The sequence below is a fragment of the Pan troglodytes genome, chromosome 20 (assembly GCF_028858775.2).
Source record: "Pan troglodytes isolate AG18354 chromosome 20, NHGRI_mPanTro3-v2.0_pri, whole genome shotgun sequence".
NCBI classification, from domain to species: domain Eukaryota; kingdom Metazoa; phylum Chordata; class Mammalia; order Primates; family Hominidae; genus Pan; species Pan troglodytes.
Window position 1 is genome coordinate 25,572,340 of NC_072418.2, and position 22,703 is coordinate 25,595,042.

General features: G+C 41.6%; 1 protein-coding gene across 5 annotated transcripts in view; it reads right to left on the reverse strand.

Annotated features, from left to right (window-relative positions):
- Positions 1-485: 485 nt before the first annotated feature.
- Positions 486-22,703, reverse strand: part of LOC455904 (zinc finger protein 724) — a 33,382-nt gene continuing 11,164 nt past the window's right edge. For 3 of the 5 annotated variants that reach the window (XM_512552.9, XM_063801450.1, XM_063801451.1), the window contains 3 exons: positions 15,119-15,245; positions 14,190-14,285; positions 486-4,456 (listed from right to left, as the gene is read on the reverse strand). In XM_512552.9, the coding sequence (XP_512552.5) occupies positions 2,823-4,456; positions 14,190-14,285; positions 15,119-15,245 (1,857 nt within the window). In that variant the 3' untranslated portion in view covers positions 486-2,822. The remainder of the gene's footprint in view (positions 4,457-14,189; positions 14,286-15,118; positions 15,246-22,703) is intronic. The other 2 variants (XM_063801452.1, XM_009435172.5) reach the window with 2 other exon arrangements.

The window sequence follows — 22,703 nt, forward strand, 5'->3', positions numbered from 1 at the left end:
CAACATGTTGGCAACGCTGGTCTTGAACTCCTGACCTCAGGTGATCCACCTGTCTCAGCCTCCCAAAGTGCTAGGATTACTGGCATGAGCCACGGTGTCCGGCCGTCAGTAACAGTTTAGTTGTACATTTTAAACTAACAAAAAGTGTAAAATTAAATTTTCTGTAATACAAAGGATAAATGCTAGAGGTGAGGCAGTCAGTAACAGTTTAGTCGTACATTTTAAAGTAACAAAAAGTGTAAAATTAAATTTTCTGTAATACAAAGGATAAATGCTAGAGGTGATAGATACCTAATTTACCATGAGGTGATTACTATATACTGTATGTATGTATCAAAATATGCCATATGTGGTTTAAATATATACACATACTATGTACCCAAAAATATTAAGTAAATTTAAATGAGAAAGAAAAAATAAAAACTTAACATACAGGAACAACATTCTTTAACTTCTTTGCTGTTTAAAGCCACTAGCAAAAAAGATTACTACAAATACTACTTTATTATGTTAACAAATAATATATTGTTACCATCTTTTACCTACACTCTAAGGTGGAATGGGTTAAGGTTAGCGGCAAAATAATGCTTCATTGAATGCACAATAGTATTTAACGTGTTAAAAATGTTAAATTAAAAAGTTAAGTCTACACATAATTTCAAAGTTTTAAAATGTACTGGATTGTATCACATAAAAGTACAATTAGTAAAATAATACACTATTAAATTTTAACTAAAATTAAAAATATTTTTCTCTCATAATGTAGAGTATTATACTGAACACCTACTTCATGCATTGCTCAATATTATAAGTTAATCACAAAGAGCATCCCTACTTAGATTTTCATCATACATCTTACATTTTAATGTCTTTACTCTTTCATAGAAGAGAGAATATATAACGCCCACCTAATAAAAAAGAATCTCTCATATCTTTCATGCAGGAACAATTCATCACATACTTTCACATGTGAATACAATAGGAATAAAGAAACAGCATGAATTTGAGAGTTGAATTACATCATTATTCACGTATTTAAAAAGTCTATAAAATTTTTTCAAGAAAAAAGTATACTTTGGTGGACACAGTGGCTCACGCCTGTAATCCCAGCACTTTGGGAGGCTGAGCCAGGTGGATCACCTGAGGTCAGGGGTTCAAGACAACCTGCCTAATGGCCAAGACCCCATCTCTACTAAAAATACAAAAATTAGCCAGGCATGGTAGCTCATGCCTGTCATCCCAGCTACTTGGGAGGCTGAAGCAGGAGAGTCACTTCAACTGGGAGGCGGAGGCTGCACTCCAACCTGGGTGACAGAGCAAGACTTTGTCTAAAAAAAAAACAAAAAACAAAAAACAAAAGTAAAGCCTGGCCAACATGGTGAAACCCTGTCTCTACTAAAAATACTAAAAATTAGCAAGGCATGGTGGTGCACGCCTGTAATCCCAGCTACTCAGAAGGCTGAGGCAGGAGAATCACCTGAACCTGGGAGGTGGAGGTTGCAGTGAGCTGAGATAGCACCACTGCACTCCATCCTGCACGATGGGAACAAGACTCCATCTCAAAAAAAAAAAAAAAAAAACACGTAATTTGAATGTAATAACTCTCCAAAATATCTTATACACTTTTTAAAGTTATATACAAAATATTTATGTACAAACTTCAGTTCTCAATTATTTTCTAAACTCAGCCCTCTGATTTAGTGTACTGTCTGAAGTGTCAGTTGCTTAGATATATCTACTCTGAATTGACATTTACAGACTTAATTTTTTCAAATAATTTTTTATATTACTGCATCTGCAAAAACATATTTTAGTATGAACTCTCTGGTGTTTCCTAGGCTGTAGTTTGTAAAAAAATGTTTTTCCAAATTTACTACCTTTGCAGAGATTTTCTTCAAGATAAATTATCTGATGTTGAAGAAAGCTGGAGCAACTACTTCAGGGTTTTCCTCTAGAACAAAATGTGTAAAATAAGATCTGTAATACAAGTAATGGTACCACAACACTCTTCATATTAGTTTTTTTTTTTTTCTTTGAGATGGAGTGCAGCTGGAGTGTCCAGGCTGGAGTGTGGTGGCACAAACTCAGCTCACTGCAACCTCTGCCTCCCAGGTTCAGGCGATTCTCCTGTCTCAACCACCGAGTAGCTGGGATTAGTCAGGCACTACCACACCCACCTAATTTTTGTATTTTGGGTAGAGATGGAGTTTCACCATGTTGGCCAGGCTGGTCTTGAACTTCTGACCTCAAGTAAACCACCTGCCTTGGCCTCCAAAGTGCTGAAATTACAGGCCTGAGCCACCATGCCCAGCTTACACTCTTGATATTTTAATGCTTGTCTTCAAAATAAATACTCTTCTTCACTTTAAAGGCTTATATTTTCTGAAAAAATCTATTGACAGTAATTTCATCTTTAATGCTTCTATTAAGTATGAACTCTCTGATATTGAATAAGATGTGAACAGATATTAATGGCTTCTTCACATTCTTTACATTTGCATAATTTTTCTCAAGTATACATCATTTCCTGTCCAATAAAGTGTCAGCATTGGTAAAAAGTTTTGCCACATTCTTCACACTTGTAGAGGTTTCCTCTACTATATTTTACCTACAATCAAGTATGACAACCATTTAAAGGTGTTTAGAAATGTAGAGGTGTTGTCAACTGCACTGTTATATCTTTCAGGTTTGTACGGTTTCTCTCTAGTAATTCTCTTCGTTGGCCAGGATGGTCTCAATCTCTTGATCTTGTGATCCACCCGCCTTGGCCTCCCAAAGTGCTGGGATTACAGGTGTGAGCCACCAAGCCTGGTCCATTTTTCTTATTTGTCAGATTTTTCTACAGCATGAATTTTCTTGTGTGTAGTAAGGTTTGAGCATTGGTTAAAAGCTTTGCCACATTCTTTACATTTGTAGGGTTTCTCTCCAGTATGAATTACCTTATGTTTAGTCAGAGTTGAGGACCAATTAAAGGCTTTGCCACATTCTTCACATTTGTAGGGTTTCTCTCCAGTATGAATTATCTTATGTTGAGTAAGGTTTGAGTATTGGTAAAAAGCTTTGCCACATTCTTCACATTTGTAGGGTTTCTCTCCAGCATGAATTATCTTATGTCTAGCAAGTGTCGAGGATTGGTTAAAAGCTTTGCCACATTCTTTACATTTGTAGGGTTTCTCTCCAGTATGAATTTTCTTATGTGTTGTAAGGTGTGAGGACAGGTTAAAAGCTTTGCCACATTCTTCACATTTGTAGGGTTTCTCTCCAGTATGAATTATCCTATGTTCAGTAAGGTTTGAGGACCGCTTAAAAGCTTTGCCACATTCTTTACATTTGTAGGGTTTCTCTCCAGTATGAATTATCTTATGTGTAGTAAGTTGTGAGAACTGGTTAAAGGCTTTGCCACATTCTTCACATTTGTAGGGTTTCTCTCCGGTATGAATTCTTTTATGTGTGGTGAGGTGTGAGGATGTGTTAAAGGCTTTGCCACATTCTTCACATTTGTATGGTTTTTCTCCAGTATGAATTCTCTTATGTTGAGTAAGAGTTGAGGACACGTTAAAGGCTTTGCCACATTCTTCACATTTGTAAGGTTTCTCTCCAGTATGAATTCTCTTATGTTGAGTAAGGGTTGAGGACACATTAAAGGCTTTGCCACATTCTTCACATTTATAAGGTTTATCACCAGTATGAATTCTCTTATGTTTAGTAAGGTTCGAGGATTGGTTAAAAGCTCTGCCACAATGTTCACATATGTAGGGCTTCTCTCCAGCATGAATTATCTTATGTCTAGTAAGGGTTGACGATTGGTTAAAAGCTTTGCCACATTCTTTACATTTGTAGGCATTCTCTCCAGTATGAATTATCTTATGTGTAGTAAGGTGTGAGGATATGTTAAAAGCTTTTCCACATTCTTCACGTTTGTAGGATTTCTCTCCAGTATGAATTATCTTATGTGTGTTAAGGTGTGAGGACTTGTTAAAGGCTATGCCACATTCTTCACATTTGTAGTGTTTTTGTCCTGTATGAATTCTCTTATGTTGAGAAAGGGTTGAGGACACATTAAAGGCCTTGCCACATTCTTCAAGTTTGTAGGAATTGACAGTAGTGTGAATTCTTTTATGTTGAGTTAGGTGTGAAAGAACACAAAATGACTTGCCACATTCTTTACATTTGAAAGGATTCTTTTCAGTCTTATGTCTATTTGAATTTGAAAATTTATGAAAGTCTTTCACATATTTATCACATTGAAATATTTTGCTCTGGGTAGTTGTCAAACACTGGTTAAATCCATTATAACTTCCTTTGTGCACCTTATACTCATCCACACTTTTATAGCCTTTTTTAAACTGTAAATTGTGATGTCCACATTTTTCATATTTTCTCAGTATTATTCTTTGCAAAGAAGCTTTTATGCTCTGCTCTGGCCAAAGGTCTTGGGCAAAATAACAACACATACCTGAAAGAAATAAAAATAACAACTTACTCCACATACTAGACTCAGATACATATTCTTTATACATCTAACCTACAAAACTATACAAACTACATAAACAAGATTGCATAAGAAGGCCAGGCATGGTAGCTAATGCCTGTACTCCCAGCACGTTGAAAGGCTGAGATGGGCAGATCACCTGAAGTCAGGAGTTTGAGACCAGTCTGGCCAACTGGTGAGACCCATCTTTACTAAAAAATACAAAAAAATTAGCCGGGCATGATAGCATGCACCTGTAATCCCAGCTACTCAGGAGGCTGAGGCAGAAGAATCGCTTGAACCTGAGTGGCAGAAGTTGCAGTGAGCTGATATCACACCAATGCACTCCACGCTGGAGAACAGAGCAAGACTTTGACTCAAAAAACAAACAAACAAAAAACTGCATAACAAAATACCAAAGGCCCTAATTTCCTTATAGACATATGAATATAAGAAAAATACACAGACCAAAATACATTTGTGAAAAATTTATAAATGAGTTAAGTGTGTACAGTGCCCCAGGAGGTGAGTACAATGCAAAGAGCCACAAAGAATAAAGAGAAAAGTCTGTTATGTTTACCTAACACAGCTCATCCCTCTCCCCAATATAATATAGTGCCTTTAGAAGTGAACACCCAGCCAGGCAGGGTGGCTCAGGCCTGTAATCCCAACACTTTGGGGTGCCGAGGTGGGCCGATCACCTGAGGTCAGGAGTTTGGAACCAGCCTGGCCAATATGGCGAAACCCCGTCTCTACTAAAAACACAAAAATTAGCCAGGCGTGGTGGTGGGCACCTGTAGTCGCAGCTACTTGGGAGGCTAAGGCAGGAGAATCGCTTGAACCTGGGAGGTGGATGTTGCAGTGAGCCGAGAGCACACCACTGCACTCCAGCCTGGGCAACAGAGCAAGACTCCGTCTCAAACAAAAAAACAAACAAACAACAACAACAACAACAACAACACCCCACCAAATCTGTTGACAATGCTATGAAAATGAAACTTATGTTGATTGTTGATGGAAAACAAGGATGCAGCCATTATTTTAAAATGTTATGTTTCACACATAATTAAAAATAGAATTATAATTAAATACAGCAATCCCATTTATTAATCTATATCCAAAGTATGCAACACAGGACCTAGAAGAGATATGTAAACATCTATCTTTATTGTACCAGCATTCACAAACCCAGATGTCTTTTGATTCATAAACGTATCAAAAAATGTGACATATACATACAATGGAATTTTATTCAGCCTTAAAAAAATCGTGGCCGTGCATAGTGGCTCACATTTGTAATCCTAGCACTTTGGGAGGCAGAAGCGGGTGGATCACCTGAGGTCAGGAGTTCCAGACCAGCCCGGGCAACGGTGAAACCCCATTTCTATAGAATACAAAAAAATTTATCCGGGCATGATGGTGGGTGCCTGTATTCCCCACTACTCAGGAGGCTGAGGTGGCAGAATTGCCTGAACCTGGGAGGCGGAGGTTCCAATGAGCCGAGATAGCACCATTGCACTCCAGCCTGGGCAACAAAACAAGACTCCGTCTCAAAAAACAAAAAACAAACAAAAACCACTTGTAAAATTCTAAGATAAACTTTGAGAATATTTTATCACCTAAAATAAGACAGTAACAGAATGATGCATACTATATGATTCCACTTATATGAGATATGTTATAAAGAGTCACACTCATAAAAACAAAGTAGAAGAGTGTTTGTCAAGGGCTGAGGAGAGGGGAAAATGGGCAGTTGTTACTTAATGGATATTGAGTTTTCATTTTACAGATGAAAAATTTCGGGAGACGGGGTTTCGATGTGTCGGCTGGGCTGGTCTCCAGCTCCTAACCGCGAGTGATCCGCCAGCCTCGGCCTCCCAAGGTGCCAGGATTGCAGACGGAGTCTCGTTAACTCAGTGCTCAATGGCGCCCAGGCTGGAGTGCAGTGGCGTGATCTCGGCTCGCTACAACCACCTCCCAGCCGCCTGCCTTGGCCTCCCTAAGTGCCGAGATTGCAGCCTCTGCCTGGCAGCCACCCCGTCTGGGAAGTGAGGAGCGTCTCCGCCTGACTGCCCATCGTCTGGGATGTGAGGAGCCCCTCTGCCTGGCTGCCCAGTCTGGAAAGTGAGGAGCGTCTCTGCCCGGCCGCCATCCCATCTAGGAAGTGAAGAGCGCCTCTTCCTGGCCGCCATCACATCTGGGAAGTGAGGAGCGTCTCTGCCCTGCCGCCCATCGTCTGAGATGTGGGGAGCACCTCTGCCCTGCCGCCCCGTCCGGGATGTGAGGAGTGTCTCTGCCCGGCCGCCCTGTCTGAGAAGTGAGGAGACCCTCTGCCTGGCAACTGCCCCGTCTGAGAAGTGAGGAGCCCCTCCGCCCGGCAGCCACCCCGTCTGAGAAGTGAGGAGCGTCCTCCCTCCTCGTCTGGGAGGGAGGTGGGGGGGTCAGCCCCCCGCCTGGCCAGCCGCCTCGTCCGGGAGGGAGGTGGGGGGGTCAGCCCCCCGCCTGGCCAGCCGCCCCGTCCGGGAGGCGAGGGGTGCCTCTGCCCGGCCGCCCCTGCTGGGAAGTGAGGAGCCCCTCTGCCCGGCCAGCCGCCCCGTCCGGGAGGGAGGTGGGGGGGTCAGCCCCCCTCCCGGCCAGCCGCCCCGGCCGGGAGGGAGGTGGGGGGATCAGCCCCCCGCCTGGCCAGCCGCCCCGTCCGGGAGGGAGGTGGGGGGATCAGCCCCCTGCCCGGCCAGCCACCCTGTCCAGGAGGTGGGGGGGGCGCCTCTGCCCGGCCGCCCCTACTGGGAAGTGAGGAGCCCCTCTGCCCGGCCAGCCGCTCTGTCTGGGAGGGAGGTGGGGGGGTCAGCCCCCGGCCCGGCCAGCCGCCCCATCCGGGAGGTGAGGGGCGCCTCTGCCCGGCCGCCCCTACTGGGAAGTGAGGAGCCCCTCTGCCCGGCCAGCCGCTCTGTCTGGGAGGGAGGTGGGGGGGTCAGCCCCCGGCCCGGCCAGCCGCCCCATCCGGGAGGTGAGGGGCGCCTCTGCCCGGCCGCCCCTTCTGGGAAGTGAGGAGCCCCTCTGCCCGGCTAGCCGCCCCGTCCGGGAGGGAGGTGGGGGGTCAGCCCCCCGCCCGGCCAGCCGCCCCGTCCGGGAGGGAGGTGGGGGGGTCAGCCCCCCGCCCGGCCAGCCGCCCCGTCCGGGAGGGAGGTGGGGGGGGTCAGCCCCCCGCCCGGCCAGCCGCCCCGTCCGGGAGGGAGGTGGGGGGGTCAGCCCCCCGCCCGGCCAGCCGCCCCGTCCGTGAGGGAGGTGGGGGGGTCAGCCCCCCGCCCGGCCAGCCGCCCTGTCCGGGAGGTGAGGGGCGCCTCTGCCCGGCCGCCCCTACCGGGAAGTGAGGAGCCCCTCTGCCCAGCCAGCCGCCCCCTCCGGGAGGGAGGTGGGGGGGGTCAGCCCCCTGCCGGGCCAGCCGCCCCGTCGGGGAAGTGAGGGGCGCCTCTGCCTGGCCGCCCCTACTGGGAAGTGAGGAGCCCCTCTGCCCGGCCAGCCGCCCTGTCCAGGAGGGAGGTGGGGGGTCAGCCCCCCGCCCGGCCAGCCGCCCCGTCCGGGAGGGAGGTGGGGGGGGGTCAGCCCCCCGCCCGGCCAGCCGCCCCGTCCGGGAGGGAGGTGGGGGGGGGTCAGCCCCCCGCCCGGCCAGCCGCCCCGTCCGGGAGGTGAGGGGCGCTTCTGCCCGGCCGCCCCTACTGGGAAGTGAGGAGCTCCTCTGCCTGGCCACCACCCCATCTGGGAGGTGTACTCAACAGCTCATTGAGAACGGGCCATGAAGACAATGGCGGTTTTGTGGAATAGAAAGGGGGGAAAGGTGGGGAAAAGATTGAGAAATCGGATGGTTGCTGTGTCTGTGTAGAAAGAGGTAGACATGGGAGACTTTTCATTTTGTTCTGTACTAAGAAAAATTCTTCTGCCTTGGGATCCTGTTGATCTGTGACCTTACCCCCAACCCTGTGCTCTCTGAAACATGTGCTGTATCCACTCAGGGTTGAATGGATTAAGGGCGGTGCAAGATGTGCTTTGTTAAACAGATGCTTGAAGGCAGCATGTTCGTTAAGAGTCATCACCACTCCTTAATCTCAAGTACCCAGGGACACAAACACTGCGGAAGGCCGCAGGGTCCTCTGCCTAGGAAAACCAGAGAACTTTGTTCACTTGTTTATCTGCTGACCTTCCCTCCACTATTGTCCTGTGACCCTGCCAAATCCCCCTCTGCGAGAAACACCCAAGAATGATCAATAAAAAAGAAAAAAAAAAAAAAAAAAAAAAAAAGAAAAATTTCTAGAAGTGTTTTGCAACCAGGTGAATATACTGTCACCCAAGCTGAAATACAGCAGCAAGATTATGGCTTACTGTAGCCTCAAACTCCCAGCCTCAAGTAATCCTACCCCTTCAATTCCCCAAGCTGCTAGGACCACAGGTGCACACCACCCCATGCCTGGTTATTTTTGAAAAAAATTTTCTAGAGAGAGGGTCTTTTTTTTTTTTTTTTTTTGAGATGGAGTCTCGCTCTGTCCCCCAGGCTGGAGTGCAGTGGCTGAATCTCGGCTCACTGCAAGCTCCACCTCCTGGGTTCATGCCATTCTCCTGCCTCAGCCTCCCCAAAAGCTGGGACTACAGGCGCCCTCCACCATGCCAGGCTAGTTTTTTGTATTTTTAGTAGAGACAGGGTTTCACTGTGTTAGCCACAATGGTCTCGACCTCCTGACCTCGTGATCTGCCCACCTCGGCGTCCCAAAGTGCTGGGATTACAGGCGTGAGCCACCGCGCCCAGCCCGAGAGAGGGTCTTTACGGTGGGCCAGGCTTGTCTCAAACTTTTGGGCTAAAGTGATTCTCTTCTCTTGGCCTCTCAAAATCCTGGAATTACAGATGTGAGCCACCACCATGCATAGTCCTAATATGTACACTTAAATAGATTTAAGATGGTAAATTTTATGTCATCTGTTTTTACAATTTTGTAGAAGAAGAACCGAAAAAAGTAAAGAATTATAAATCTTTTCAAAAATTAACTTCAAATAACAAAAGTGATCTGAAAGGAACACAAAGGAAATGTACATTCATTATTAAACACAGTGTGGAAATAAGATTATTTTCACAACTACTCACTTATATAAGACAAAACAACCACTGAAAACAGCTAAGAAAAAATATATACAAGATAGGCCATAACCATAATTAGGGTCATATTTATAAATAAAAAACACATACATATATAATCTGATTGTGATAGACATATAGCTAATTTATTTCTTAATTAAGCCCTATGTTGACTTAAAGTGTACAAACAGAATTACAAATTGTCTAAAATTTTAATATGTAAGTAAAACCAAAAACACAATAGATTCATTTTAAGAAACCAACACTAAAAAAAACACATGAAGAACTGCAAAATAATAAGGGAAATGTTTACTCAAACTCTGGTAAGCAACATTAATGGACTATTAAAAAAGAATTTGTCTAGATAACTACAATATTTGACTGTAACTGTGTACTCATGGAAGGCAGGTATTATCAATCACTGGCATTAACTATATGGTAGTTAAAATTTCAGAGAAAATGCAGTATAACCATAAATAGAAGACTCTAATGAGAAACTTTTAATAAATAAGCATTATAAAAACTAGAGGTAGTTTTCATGTTTTAAATGTATGTTATTCTTATACAAAATGAAACTGCTGTAATTCAAATTTAGAAGCAGGCCAGGCGTGGTGGCTCACGCCTGTAATCCCAGCACTTTGGGAGGCCAAGGCAGGCGGATCACTTGAGGTCAGGAGTTCGAGACCAGCCTGGCCAACATGATGAAACCCCATCTCTACTAAAAATACAAAAAACTAGCCAGGCGTGGTGGTGCATGTCTGTAATCCCAGCTACTTGGGAGGCTGAGGCAGAAGAATCACTTGAACCCAGGAGGTGGAGGTTGCAGTGAGCCGAGATCACGCCATTGCACTCCAGCCTGGGCAACAGAGTGAGACTCCATCTCAAAAAAAAAAAAACAAAAACAGAAAAACAAATTAAATTATATTGCTAAATTAAAAAGAAGTAAATATATTTTTGCAGAATATAATTAAAGCCTCTGATATATATAAAACAAATATTTGGGAATAAATTATGTTTTTATTTAGATATAGTCTGAAGAAAGTGGGTGCAAATCCTGTAATTCCTATTTGCCTGCAGCAAACAAATGTATAAGTAACTATTTTAGTAAATATGGAGTGCCTACTAAGTATCTAATTTACTTCAGGCATAACATTTAAATTCTGACATATGTGTCAATCTAAAATTAATTCTGACATATGTGTCAATCTAAAATTACAGACAAATTTGAAATAGAAAATAGAAAAATGAATAGAGTGACATTAGTTTGACGGAAAAATAAAAGGTGACCTATTTTCTTAACCCGACAGCAAGAAAATTTGTCAGGAATCCCTGACAAAAATGCCTTTATGAGAGAGCCAAGCATCATGTCTCACACCTGTAATGACAGCTATATGGTACATTGAGGTTGGAGAATTTCTTCAGGCCAAAATTTCAAGACCAGCTTGGGGTATGTAGCAAGTCCTCATCTCCAAAATAAGTGCCTTTAAGAGAGCTTTAAAGGCCGAGTGTGGTGGCTCACGCCTGTAATTCCAGCACTTTGGGAGGCTGAGACAGGTGGGTCACCTGAGGTCAGGAGTTCGAGACCAGCCTGGCCAACATGGTGAAACACTTTCCCTACTAAAAATACAAAAATTAGCCAGGCGTGGTGGCGCATGCCTGTAATCCCAGCTACTTGGGAGGCTGAGACAGCAGAATTGATCGAACCCAGCCGGGAGGCAGAGGTTGCAGTGAGCCATGATCGGGCCACTGCACTCCAACCTGGGTGACAGAGATGAGACTTCGTCTCAAAAAAAAAAAAAAAGGCCGGGCGCAGTGGCTTATGCCTGTAATCTCAGCACTTTGGGAGGCTGAGGCGGGTGTCGATCATCTGAGGTCAAGGAATTCGAGACCAGCCTGGCCAACATGGCGAAACCCTGTCTCTACTAAAAATACAAAAATTATCCGGGCATGGCCGGGCACGATGACTCACACCTGTAATCCCAGCACTTTGGGAGGCTAAGGCGGGAGGATCACCTGAGGTCAGGAGTTTGAGACCAGCTGGCCAACATCGTGAAACCCCATCTCTACTAAAAATACAAAAATTAGCCAGGTGTGGTAGCATGTACCAGCTGCTTGGGAGGCTGAGGCAGGAGAATCGCTTGAACCTGGGAGGAGGACGTTGCAGTGAGCTGCGATTGAGCCACTGCACTCCAGCCTGGGTGACAGAGCGAGACGGCAAGCCCCACTTCCAAAAAAAAAAAAAAATTATCCGGGCATGGTGGCGTGTGCTTATAATCCCAGCTACTGGGGGGCTGAGGTAGGAGGATCACCTGAACCTGGGAGGCGGAGGTTACAGTGAGTTGAGATGGTGCCAGTGCACTCCAGTCTGAGGAACAGAGTGAGACTCCGTCTCAAAAGAAAAAAAAAAAAGAGAGATTGAGAGAGAGAGCTTTGAGATCCAGGGAGGGAGTTGTGAAACTCTGATAATGCCCAAGACTGAGGAGCATCCTTTTCAGAAGGCAGGCATTCATTCAGGTGGTAAACTACAGGACCTCTGTTCTTGGCTACAGACTGAAAAATAGCCTACCCAACTTGGTCCCACTGAGAATACTGAACTTACCCCGTAACCATCTCAAACTCCTCCCAGTCACAGTCTGGGAGAGGTCCTGCCCTTCCAGAGGCCTGGAGGAAGACACCCATTTATAGCCATGCAGGCAGGTTTGCAAGACCTTAGCCTTTACTGTGGTCCCTGAAGCAGTTCCATGACTCAGTTCAAGGCCAGTTCTGCCTACACAGAAACCTACACAGTGACCTGGCAAAATCCTCTTTGATACTAAGTGAAAGCCATACTCATTCACATCCTGATGTAAGGCTCACCATATGCAGACCTGACTACAGAAACCTGCCTAGTGTCTGCCCTACAGACCAAAGTCCTGAAGGATATTCAGCCTGTCCAAAAATAAAATGCAAATTACAACGACACAATCCCCTTGTAACAAGCCAAGTAAAGGTAAACCCTTGTGCAGACATAGCAGCCTTGTGAGCAACCTACAACCCCTCTTCATTACAAACCCATAGGGCATCCCATTATCCTGGGTGCCCAACAAAAGATCTTTTACCTCCTGAAACCAGTTTATAAAAACTTGAAGAGGTGTTTGTTTCTTGAAATTCACAGACACCAGTGCAAAACTATATTGTGCCCAGTGTCAATGCTTCTATTTTAAAATAGCACTGAAAGTATGTAGCAGAATAATTAGAACAACTTTTAAAAAGCCATTAAAATTGAAGACAAATAGGTAAAAAGTTGCTGTTTGTAGATCATATAATCTCATATATAAAAAATCATACACAGTACATTTAAACAGGTCTAAACTAATTAATATACTCAGTAAATTAGCAAAATATAAAATTAACATACATTTATAAGATATGGTTCCATAAACTTAAACTATCTGATAAAATAAAGGAGGAAAACAATCTTATTGATAATAGCATTAAAATAATAAATTTCTTAGAACAAATTTAACCAAGGATCTAAAAAGCCTTTACAATAAATGATGTATCAATGGAGGAAATTAGAAAAGACACAAATTTTAAAATATTTTGTGTGTATGGATTGAAAGAATAAATACTGTTAAAGTGCCATATTATCCAAAGTGATCTACAGATTTAATAAACTCCCTATCAAAATTCCAGTGGTATTTGTTTTCATAGTAATGAAAAACACAATCATAAAATTTACTTGAAACTTCAATAAACTCTGAATAATGAAAGCAATCTTGAGGAAAAAGAACAAAGGATGAGGACAACGTACTTTATAATTTCAAACTATATTTCAAGACTATAGTAATAAAAACAGGAAGGAATGTGCAGAAAAAATGAACAAAAAAAAGAAACAGAAACCACTATTCTCACATATTTCAGACATGATGTAGAAAGAAAACTTAATAGTTTAACATAGAGTTTCTTAAAATGTCACAGATATTTATGTGTCCACCAAAACATTAAAAAAGCAGATTTTGTAGTCTTGTATATGCCAAAAAGGGGACTTTGGTTCTCACTGAAAACTTGAAGAAAGATAACGGAAGGGAAAGTATATTCCTTAGAAAAGTTAGAAGGATAAGACAAAAGATACCCCTATGTAAGAGAAAAAATAAAATAAACTATTTTATTTTCCCAGAAACTATTTTCCTTGGAGCACAACTCCCAAATTGTATTTCTTATTTTTATTCGTTTATTTATTTATTTATCTGAGACGGAGTTTTGCTCTTGTTGCCCAGGCGGCAGTGCAATGGCGCGATCTCAGCTCACCACAACCTCTGCCTCCCAGGTTCAAGCGATTCTCCTGCCTCAGCCTCCCAAGTAGCTGGGACTACAGGCATGCGCCACCACACCCAGCTAATTTTGTATTTTTAGTAAAGACGGGGTTTCTCCATGTTGGTCAGGCTGGTCTCGAACACCTGACCTTAGGTCATCTGCCCGCCTTGGCCTCTCCAAGTGCTGGGATTACAGGCATGAGCCACCACACCTGGCCCCAAATCGTATTTCAAAAACTGACTTTCTCCTTGACATTTGGACCTCTCATCTGTGTCATCTGTCATATTCACTCTCACCTACCTGGGGGTTTGGCCACCATCTCATGTCTCTCCATATTCCAGGGCTCTTTGCCTTGCTCCAGACAGGTGATCAGGTCTGGCTTAGAGACAGCAATACCTGTTTTATTAAAAATAAATAACATGAATGTTGCTCATATTCTTCAAATAATGTGCTCAGTAAAAAGGGTGTAATTAATAGAATACTAAATTAATTACAAAATACAAATTTAAAACAAATTTCTAAATATTTAGACACTATTTTAAATTTGTAGGTCCTTAATTTTACTACTTAGTAGTACTGAATCAAAAACTGGAGATGACAATTAGATTTTAAGGTATAGAAAACAATATTTTATGCCACTAAATTTCTGGAATTACCACTAATTTAGAGTGAAGGATACAGATCAGCTCAGGAATATAAAAAGTCCAGATCACAATGAAACATCTTGAATTTTTTTTTTCTACATTGACAAATCCCCAAGATTTTCTTTCTCTCCCTTTTTTTTTTTTTTTTTTTTTTTTTTTTTTTTTTTTTTGAGATGGAGTCTCACTCTGCCACCCAGGCTGGAGTGCAGTGGTACGATCTCGGCTCACTGCAACCTCCACCTCCCGGGTTCAAGTGATTCTCTTGCCTCAGCCTCCCAAGTAGCTGGGACTACAGGCGTGCACCACTACACCTGGCTAATTTTTGTATTTTTTAAAGTAGAGATGGGGTTTCACCATGTTGGCCAGGCTGGTCTTGAACTCCTGACCTCAGGTGATCCACCCGCCTTGGCCACCCAAAGTGCTAGGATTACAGGCATAAGCCACCGTGCTTGGTCCCCAAGATTTTCTTAGAAATAGAGATCTGATACTCATTTATGCAAAGATCAATTACCAAAAAACATCCTACAAAAAAACAAACGAAATATTTAGGGTAGATTAGGAATTGTGTATTGAAGTTATTCTCACCCAGGAAGACCAGGTTTCTGTAGTTCTCTAACATCACGTTCCTATATAAATTCTGCTGTGCAGTGTCCAGGCATTGCCACTCCTCCACAGAGAATTCTATGGCCACATCCATAAATGTCAGTGGTCCCTGAAAAGTACACACACACATATTTACGAAGTGGCCATGGGCAAAATTTTTAATTTGATTCAAGATGAAATGAAAGACTAAGGAGTACTCGTTCTGACTTATAAAAGTGAATGAAATTATCCAAATGAAGTAATTTTAAAGACAGAAATATTCTCTGATGTACTCTCTAACTCTGAGAAAAGACTAGAATAAGATCTACAACATCAATTTATATATGATACTTTTCTGGATAATAAAATATAAAATTAAGGACATGAACACAGGCATGTACATTCTGGAGTGCTATATTCACACTATAAAGAATGAGTTCTGTTGAGATGAAAGACATGTCGAGTTACAAGGTACATCTCAAATTTTAATGTGTACAATAAACTGGAAATCTTGTTATGCTTTTTTTTTTTTGCAGAAGATCTGGAATAAAGTCTGAGTTGCTGAATTTTTAATAAGCTCACAAGTAATGCCAATGATTTTGCCCCAAAGAAAAATATTTTATCAAACATCCAATAAGTGAAATAACCTGTTTTTTCTCCCCAGTTTTTATGGCCTATAAGAGAGAGATGACAGCCTTCATTTTCCAAAAACAGATATATGCAAAGAAACCCTAAGAAAGAAGAGCAGCTGTCAGGATTACATTTGATAATTTATGCAAATCAGCTGCACAAAGATACTTAATAATGAAGAAAAAATAATTAACTGTATAGTGAAAAAATCTGTCAGACAGCTCTTTAACCAAGTGAATCATTAGCATCAACTGCACTAGGACAAATTTTTACGGTGTGCTAAAACACACAGAAGGACACACAGCATCGCTGCTGGAATATTGTTCCCAATAAGTAAATTATAGTCTAAATTCAACCATATGGAAACATCAGTTTTATGCAAAGTTCAAGATACAGGTATCTTCTATCTTGATACAGGATATCTTAAGATACAGGAATCTTCTATTCAAGATACCTGTATCTTCTATGTTCTGTAATTTTTAATAGTGATTTTAAGTAGTCTTTCTTTAGCACCCTAGAGAACAGGTATCTCCTGATAATTTTTTTCAGAACTTTCTGGGTAATAAATGCCATCCTGTTTAAATAAGCATTTTCTTAATTCTGTTCTGCATAGGGCTAATAGCAAACACAAATGGAACTTCAACATTACATGTTCTCCATCTTTACTAAGGATCCCAGCTTTTCCCCAATAGTAATCTTGAGTATCCACACTTTTCTAAGTTCAACAGCCACAAAAAGAACACTTTTAATACTGCAGATCATAAATTAATGGTGATAATTTTGCAAGGCATATAAAAAGCCAAAATGTAAAAAATTTAGAGAAGGCTCTGGTATATAGGAAAGAAATATTTTTCTTGATTATCATAAGAATTTTAAAAAGTAGTTAAAACAAACTCATTAGGGAGAAAAAAACACAAGTATAGAAGTCAAGGTTTGCAAGTACTAAACACACAGCATTCCGGAGGCAGGGTGGATACAGCTCTTGATCCGAGACATGTTTAGCTGAAAAAAAAAAAATGTCACTTTTTCCTCTATCTCCTCCTTCTCTTGGATTTATTTTCAGATGAGATTTTCTGGACAAATTACACCTGCATCTTGAGAAAATGCCACCTGTTTACATGCTACGACCACACCCACAGGCAGAAGGACCAAGACCCTCAGAAAAAGTCCACCCATTTCTGGGTGAATCTTCAGAAAAGATTCAGAAACAATGAAGAGAAAAATAGAAGTTTCTCCTTTCCTGTCCTTAGGTACCCTCCCCACCACAGACACCAGCAATTTCTGCTACAATAATGGAAATATGGGCCACGCTGCCCTGTCTTTACCAAACCCAAACAGAACAGGCCCTGTGACCATCCTTCAGTGGAAAAGTAAAACTTAACTCTCATGAATGTATCTTGAACCCCTCATAGTTGATTCTGGCCTTACCTTAGAGTCACATGAGGCACTTAATTAAAACAACATAAATGTGTCCACACAAAACAATAAACAGAACCTGTGAAGAAGGCACAAGTAAAGGGATTTCTAATAATTAGCCATGTAATTTGAGTGCCTACACCTAAGTAATCCAAGTTACTTAGAATGGCAAAAACGTCAATTAACTTTTCCACCAACCTAATAGAAGTCCAGCTGATAACCATTTAGCTAAGCATTGCCTTGCAATTTTTTTTTTTTTTAGACGGTGTTTTGCTCTTGTCATCCAGGCTGGAGTGCAATGGCACAATCTCTGCTCACTGCAACCTCCACCTCCTGGGTTAAAGAGATTCTCCAGCCTCAGCCTCCCAAGTAGCTGAGATTACAGGCATCTGCCACCATGCCCAGCTAATTTTTGTACTTTTAGTAGAGACGGGATTTTACCATGTTGGACAGGCTGCTCTGGAACTCCTGACATCAGGTGATCCACCCACCTCCGTCTCCCAAAGTGCTGGGATTACAGGCATAAGCCACCACGCCCAGCTGCCTTGTAATATTTAATAAGCTTATAAATCACTTGGTAACTTTGGACCTTCCCTATGTATTTTGATTCTGCAGGTTTTCAAAGGGTTCATGAATGTGTGTTTTAAATAAGTCCCCTGTCAATGCTGATGTTGCTTCTTCTAGGCTCATCATTAGAATTGGTTAGAGAAGCAGGCACAGTACAGAGTCCCTTACACTCAGCACTCTTGTCACAACACAAATACTTCCGGCACAAATGAAGACAACAAATCTCCAACTTTAAGTATCATATTCTTTGCTGGTTCTTTAAAGTTTACAGAGGCAACAGAAAGTAGCAATGCCTGAATAAGTCTGCACTTGGAAAACAACATGTACTATTGAAATGTTTATAAAGCAGGTACTATGTGCTCAAGAGTATGTTACAGAGCACTGTGCTTGGAATAACACATTATGTGATTTAATTCTCATAACAAACTGGGAGTCAGCACAGCTGTTTAATAATTCCCAGGATTTAGATTAAGGCTTAGCATTTTTATTTCATCTTCTGTTTCTCTGTCCTTGGTTTTTTAAAAAAATGTATAGAACACTAAATATAGACAGATGAGAGGGATACAGAAAGGAAGAATTTAATGTAGTTTAAAGAAATTTTTATTGTGTTCATATTTACTTGTTTGTGACTTGTGGAGCAACTACTGGATCTGCAGGAATAGAAAACAAGTTGCTAAATGTCTCTGCAAGCACTGGTTTAATAGAAAATTTAAAAATTAAGATGCTAAAATACATACTTTATTTTTCCAATTTTATCTGCTTTTGGTTTTCAGAAAATTGTGAGCACCAGCTCTAAAAATGTAACAGACTCACTAGTCAAAACTTCCAATCAGTTCTGTGAGGCCAGACTTCAAGGTGGGGCCAGATCGAAATAAGAGGTAAAATAGCTGATTGCTACCCTGTGAAGTTTGTAGAAATCTGAAGTGACTGGAAGCCTGAGAGGAAAAGGCCCCTCTAGGGTAAAGTTTGGCTGGAACCGTATGTGTTCATATCACGTCTAGTAATTCTAGACAGTGTTTGGAAAATATAATTAAAAGAAAAAATTTCTCCAGCCCTAGAGAAACTCCAAAATGATAGAACAGAAAGTAAACTGTTTCATTACACAATTAAACCAGAATGTGACATGCACCACAGTCAATCTTCTTAAGAGATTGCAAAGACAAAAAGACACTCCCATAATTAGTCCACAAGTAAAAGAATTTACAGCACCATGTAATACATGGTTCATCCTAAATTCACCTGGTAATGGGGGAGGTGATCCGTGTATGCTAATTGGTTATAATCAATGACAAAATTAACTTTTCACATCCTCATGACAGGAGGTAATTTTGCAACTTAGGGAGTTATCTTTTTGGCTATTTACATTTTAAGCAATCAATGGCTCTGTACTCCCTGAGCACTATACTCTGCTTGCCCTTTCCTGATAGCCAGTGTCCTTTCTTGACTCCTACCACAGGGCTCACAGCTGGCAGCTCACATCTTACACGAACCCCAACTGCCAGAGCAGCACTCCAGTCCCACATCAGGTAATGAAGCCTGAGCCAGCCCTCCTGGCTGAAATTGCACCTTCACGATAATGGGAATGGGAGCAGTGTTTCAGCTTCAGTTTCTATTTATAATAGTGACATGAAAAAAATACTGCTGGATTTTCAGCATCAGTCCGCATAGAGATACCTCTAAGAGTTCTCCCTGTGACAGCCCAACTCATTCACGACACCATGGGATAGTAATAGAGCTTCTGAAACAGACACCCAAAGCATTGGAGAGAAAAATCGCTCTTCATCTTAGTAAAATTATACTGAGTAAAAAAGAAGAGCATCTTAAAAAAACACTCAGATTAGATATAAGATTGATCATGTTGGCCAGAAAATGTTCCCCTAAAATAAACGTCTCTCTAAACACCCAAACTGCACAGCTACTCTCAGCATGAGAAGCATGAGCATTATGAAGGGGACATATTCTCAGCAAAATTTTATAAAGTTTCTCTTTTATCTCTGCTGCTCTCTCGTCTCCTAGCCATTAAATGGAGGATTTATATTGGAATACATCTGACAATTTCCAACAGCTCCTTTTTATTTTTATTTTTATTTTGAGACAGAGTCTTGCTCTCTCACATATGCTGGAGTGCAGTGGCATGACCTTAGCTCACTGCAATCTCCACCTCCCAAGTTTAAGCGATTCTCCTTCCTCAGTCTCCTGAGTAGCTAGAATTACAGGCACCCACCACCACCCCCCGCTAATTTTTGTATTTTTAGTAGAGACAGGGTTTCACCATATTAGCCAGGCTGGTCTCAAACTCCTGACCTCAAGTGATCTGTCCACCTTGGCCTCCCAAAGTGCTGGGATTACAGAGGTGAGCCACTGCACCCAGCCTTCACCAACGTTTTTTGATGAAGAATCAGAATCTGACTTTGTTTATATAGTAAAATATATTTGAGCTTACAACACAGCTAACTTAAAAGCTATTATATTTCTTGCATGGTCACATCACCCATCACGTTTATTTGTACTGTAATAGCAGTATTCGAGTTTAGTAAAATAAAAGATACTGAAATCATGCTTACCTATATCTATTGGGTAAATTAATATGCATGTCAGGCTAATATCTACTGTAACAATTTTGTAGTGAATTTTTTTGGATATTAGATATAAATATCTAAGCATAAATAATTTTAATGTACTAGTAATAACGTAGAATTTTAAAAAATTTTCTGTAACCATAATTTAGTTATAATACTTTATATTTCAAAAGTATGACTAATATTAAAATGACTAAGACATTCATCCAAAATAAATATTGTGGTCTTATATTCATAATATTGTAGAAAATACCGTATAATTTAGGTCGGGCGCAGTGGCTCATGCCCATAACCCCAGCTACTCAGCCGAGATCACGCCACTGCACTCCAGCATGGGCAACAGAGCAAGACCCCGTCTTAAAAAAAAAAAAAAAAAAAGAAAATACTGTATAATTCACACAAATGGAAGTTGTCTACAAACACTACACATAACCATGCTAATTGTTTTGAAGCAGTAAATAGGAACCAAAGCATAACCACAGACTCCACTGTTGAGTTTATACACTGAACTGTTCTTTCTTTCGCAGTGTAAGTACTTCAGCCTGCAAATATTGGATAATTACACTGGATAATCAGTTTTTTGTCAAAGAAACTTCCTCTGCATCTTTTAGTCTTTATCATTCTGTATTGCTAAGTTTAATCCTATCTTTGTGCTCCACTTTTTGTGTGCTCTTAAAATGAGCTTTAATCTAGACAAATCTGTATCTACTTTAAGAGACTGAAAACAACAACAACAACAACAAAACCTTGTAATCCCAGCACTTTGGGAGGCCGAGGTGGGCGGATCACGAGGTCAGGAGATGGAGACCATCCTGGCTAACACGGTGAAACCCCATCTCTACTAAAAATACAAAAAATTAGCCGCATGTGGTGGCGGGCGCCTGTAGTACCAGCTACTTGGGAGGCTGAGGCAGGAGAATGGCGTGAACCCGGGAGGCAGAGCTTGCAATGAGCCCAGATCACGCCATTGCACTCCAGCCTGGAAGCGAGACTCCGCCTCAAAAAACAAAAAACAAAAAAACCTTTGCCAAAGCAAAAACACTGCAATGGTTCTGAGGTCCTAGATAAAGACAATCCTGAGTCAGAAAGAATGACAAAAGGTTTCTTTAGGTGTAAATATGATTTATGTATATTTCAGAAAAGCAGAGAATATCTACATATAAGCAAAATGCTTCAATAAAGAGAGATGAACAAAATATCCTCCCTTTTTATAAGGTAAGAAAATAAAGACTCTTATTTCTAATTTATATTTTCTCCTATAAAAGCCAAATCTCGACCAGGCATGGTAGCTCATGCCTGTAATCTCTGCACTCTACGAGGCCGAGGTGGTTAGATCACTTGAGGTCAGAAGACCAGCCTGGCCATCATGGCGAAACCCTGTCTCTACTAAAAATAAAAAATTAGCCGGGCGTGGTGGCATGCACCTGTAATCCCAGCTACTCAGGAGGCTGAGGCAGAAGAATCACTTGAACCCAGGAGGCAGAGGTTGCAGTGAGCCGAGATCGTGCCACTGCACTCCAGCCTGGGCATCAGAGTGAGACTCCATCTCAAAAAACAAAAACAGCTAAATCTCTGGACAAGTTCTTGATCTCTTGGACATCTGAATTTCAGCAGACTGTAGGTTCAGGCATCTAAGGAGTAGCCTTGGGCACACTAAAGAAAAAAGCAGAAGAGAGAAAGGTGTTCTAAAAAAATCCATGAGTGCATATGAATAAAGCAAGTTCTTAGAGAGCTATGAAGAGAGTTGGATTCTGACACAATAATAGTGGGAGACTACAACACCCCACAGAGACTATTACAACATTGAAGCAAAAAAATTAACAAAGATATCAGGACCTAAACTCAACATTTGACCAAATAGTCCTAACTGGCATCTATAGAACTGTCCAACTGAAATCAACATAGTATACATTCTTCTTATTACCACATGTCACATACTCTAAAATTGACCACACAATCAGAAATAAAACAATCCTCAGCAAATTCAATTTTCCCAAAGTCATACCAAACACACACTTAGGCCACAGCTTTGTAAAGATATAATTCAATACAAAGAAAACCACTTCAAATTATCCAATTACATGGAAATTTAAAAACCTTCACCTGAATGACTTTTGGGTAAATAATAAAATTAAGCAGAAATCAATAAGTTCTTTGAAACAAATAAGAAGAACAAAGATACACAAACCAGAATCGCTACAACACAGCCAAGGCAGTGTTAAGAAGGAAATTTATAGCACTAACTACTCACATCAAAAACTTAGAAATCAATTTAAATACCTAACTCTACTAAAAATACAAAAATTAGCCAGTCATGGGGACACTCGCCTGTAATCTCAGCTACTCGGGAGGCTGAGGCAGGAGAATCCCTTGAACCCAGGAGACAGAGGTTGCAG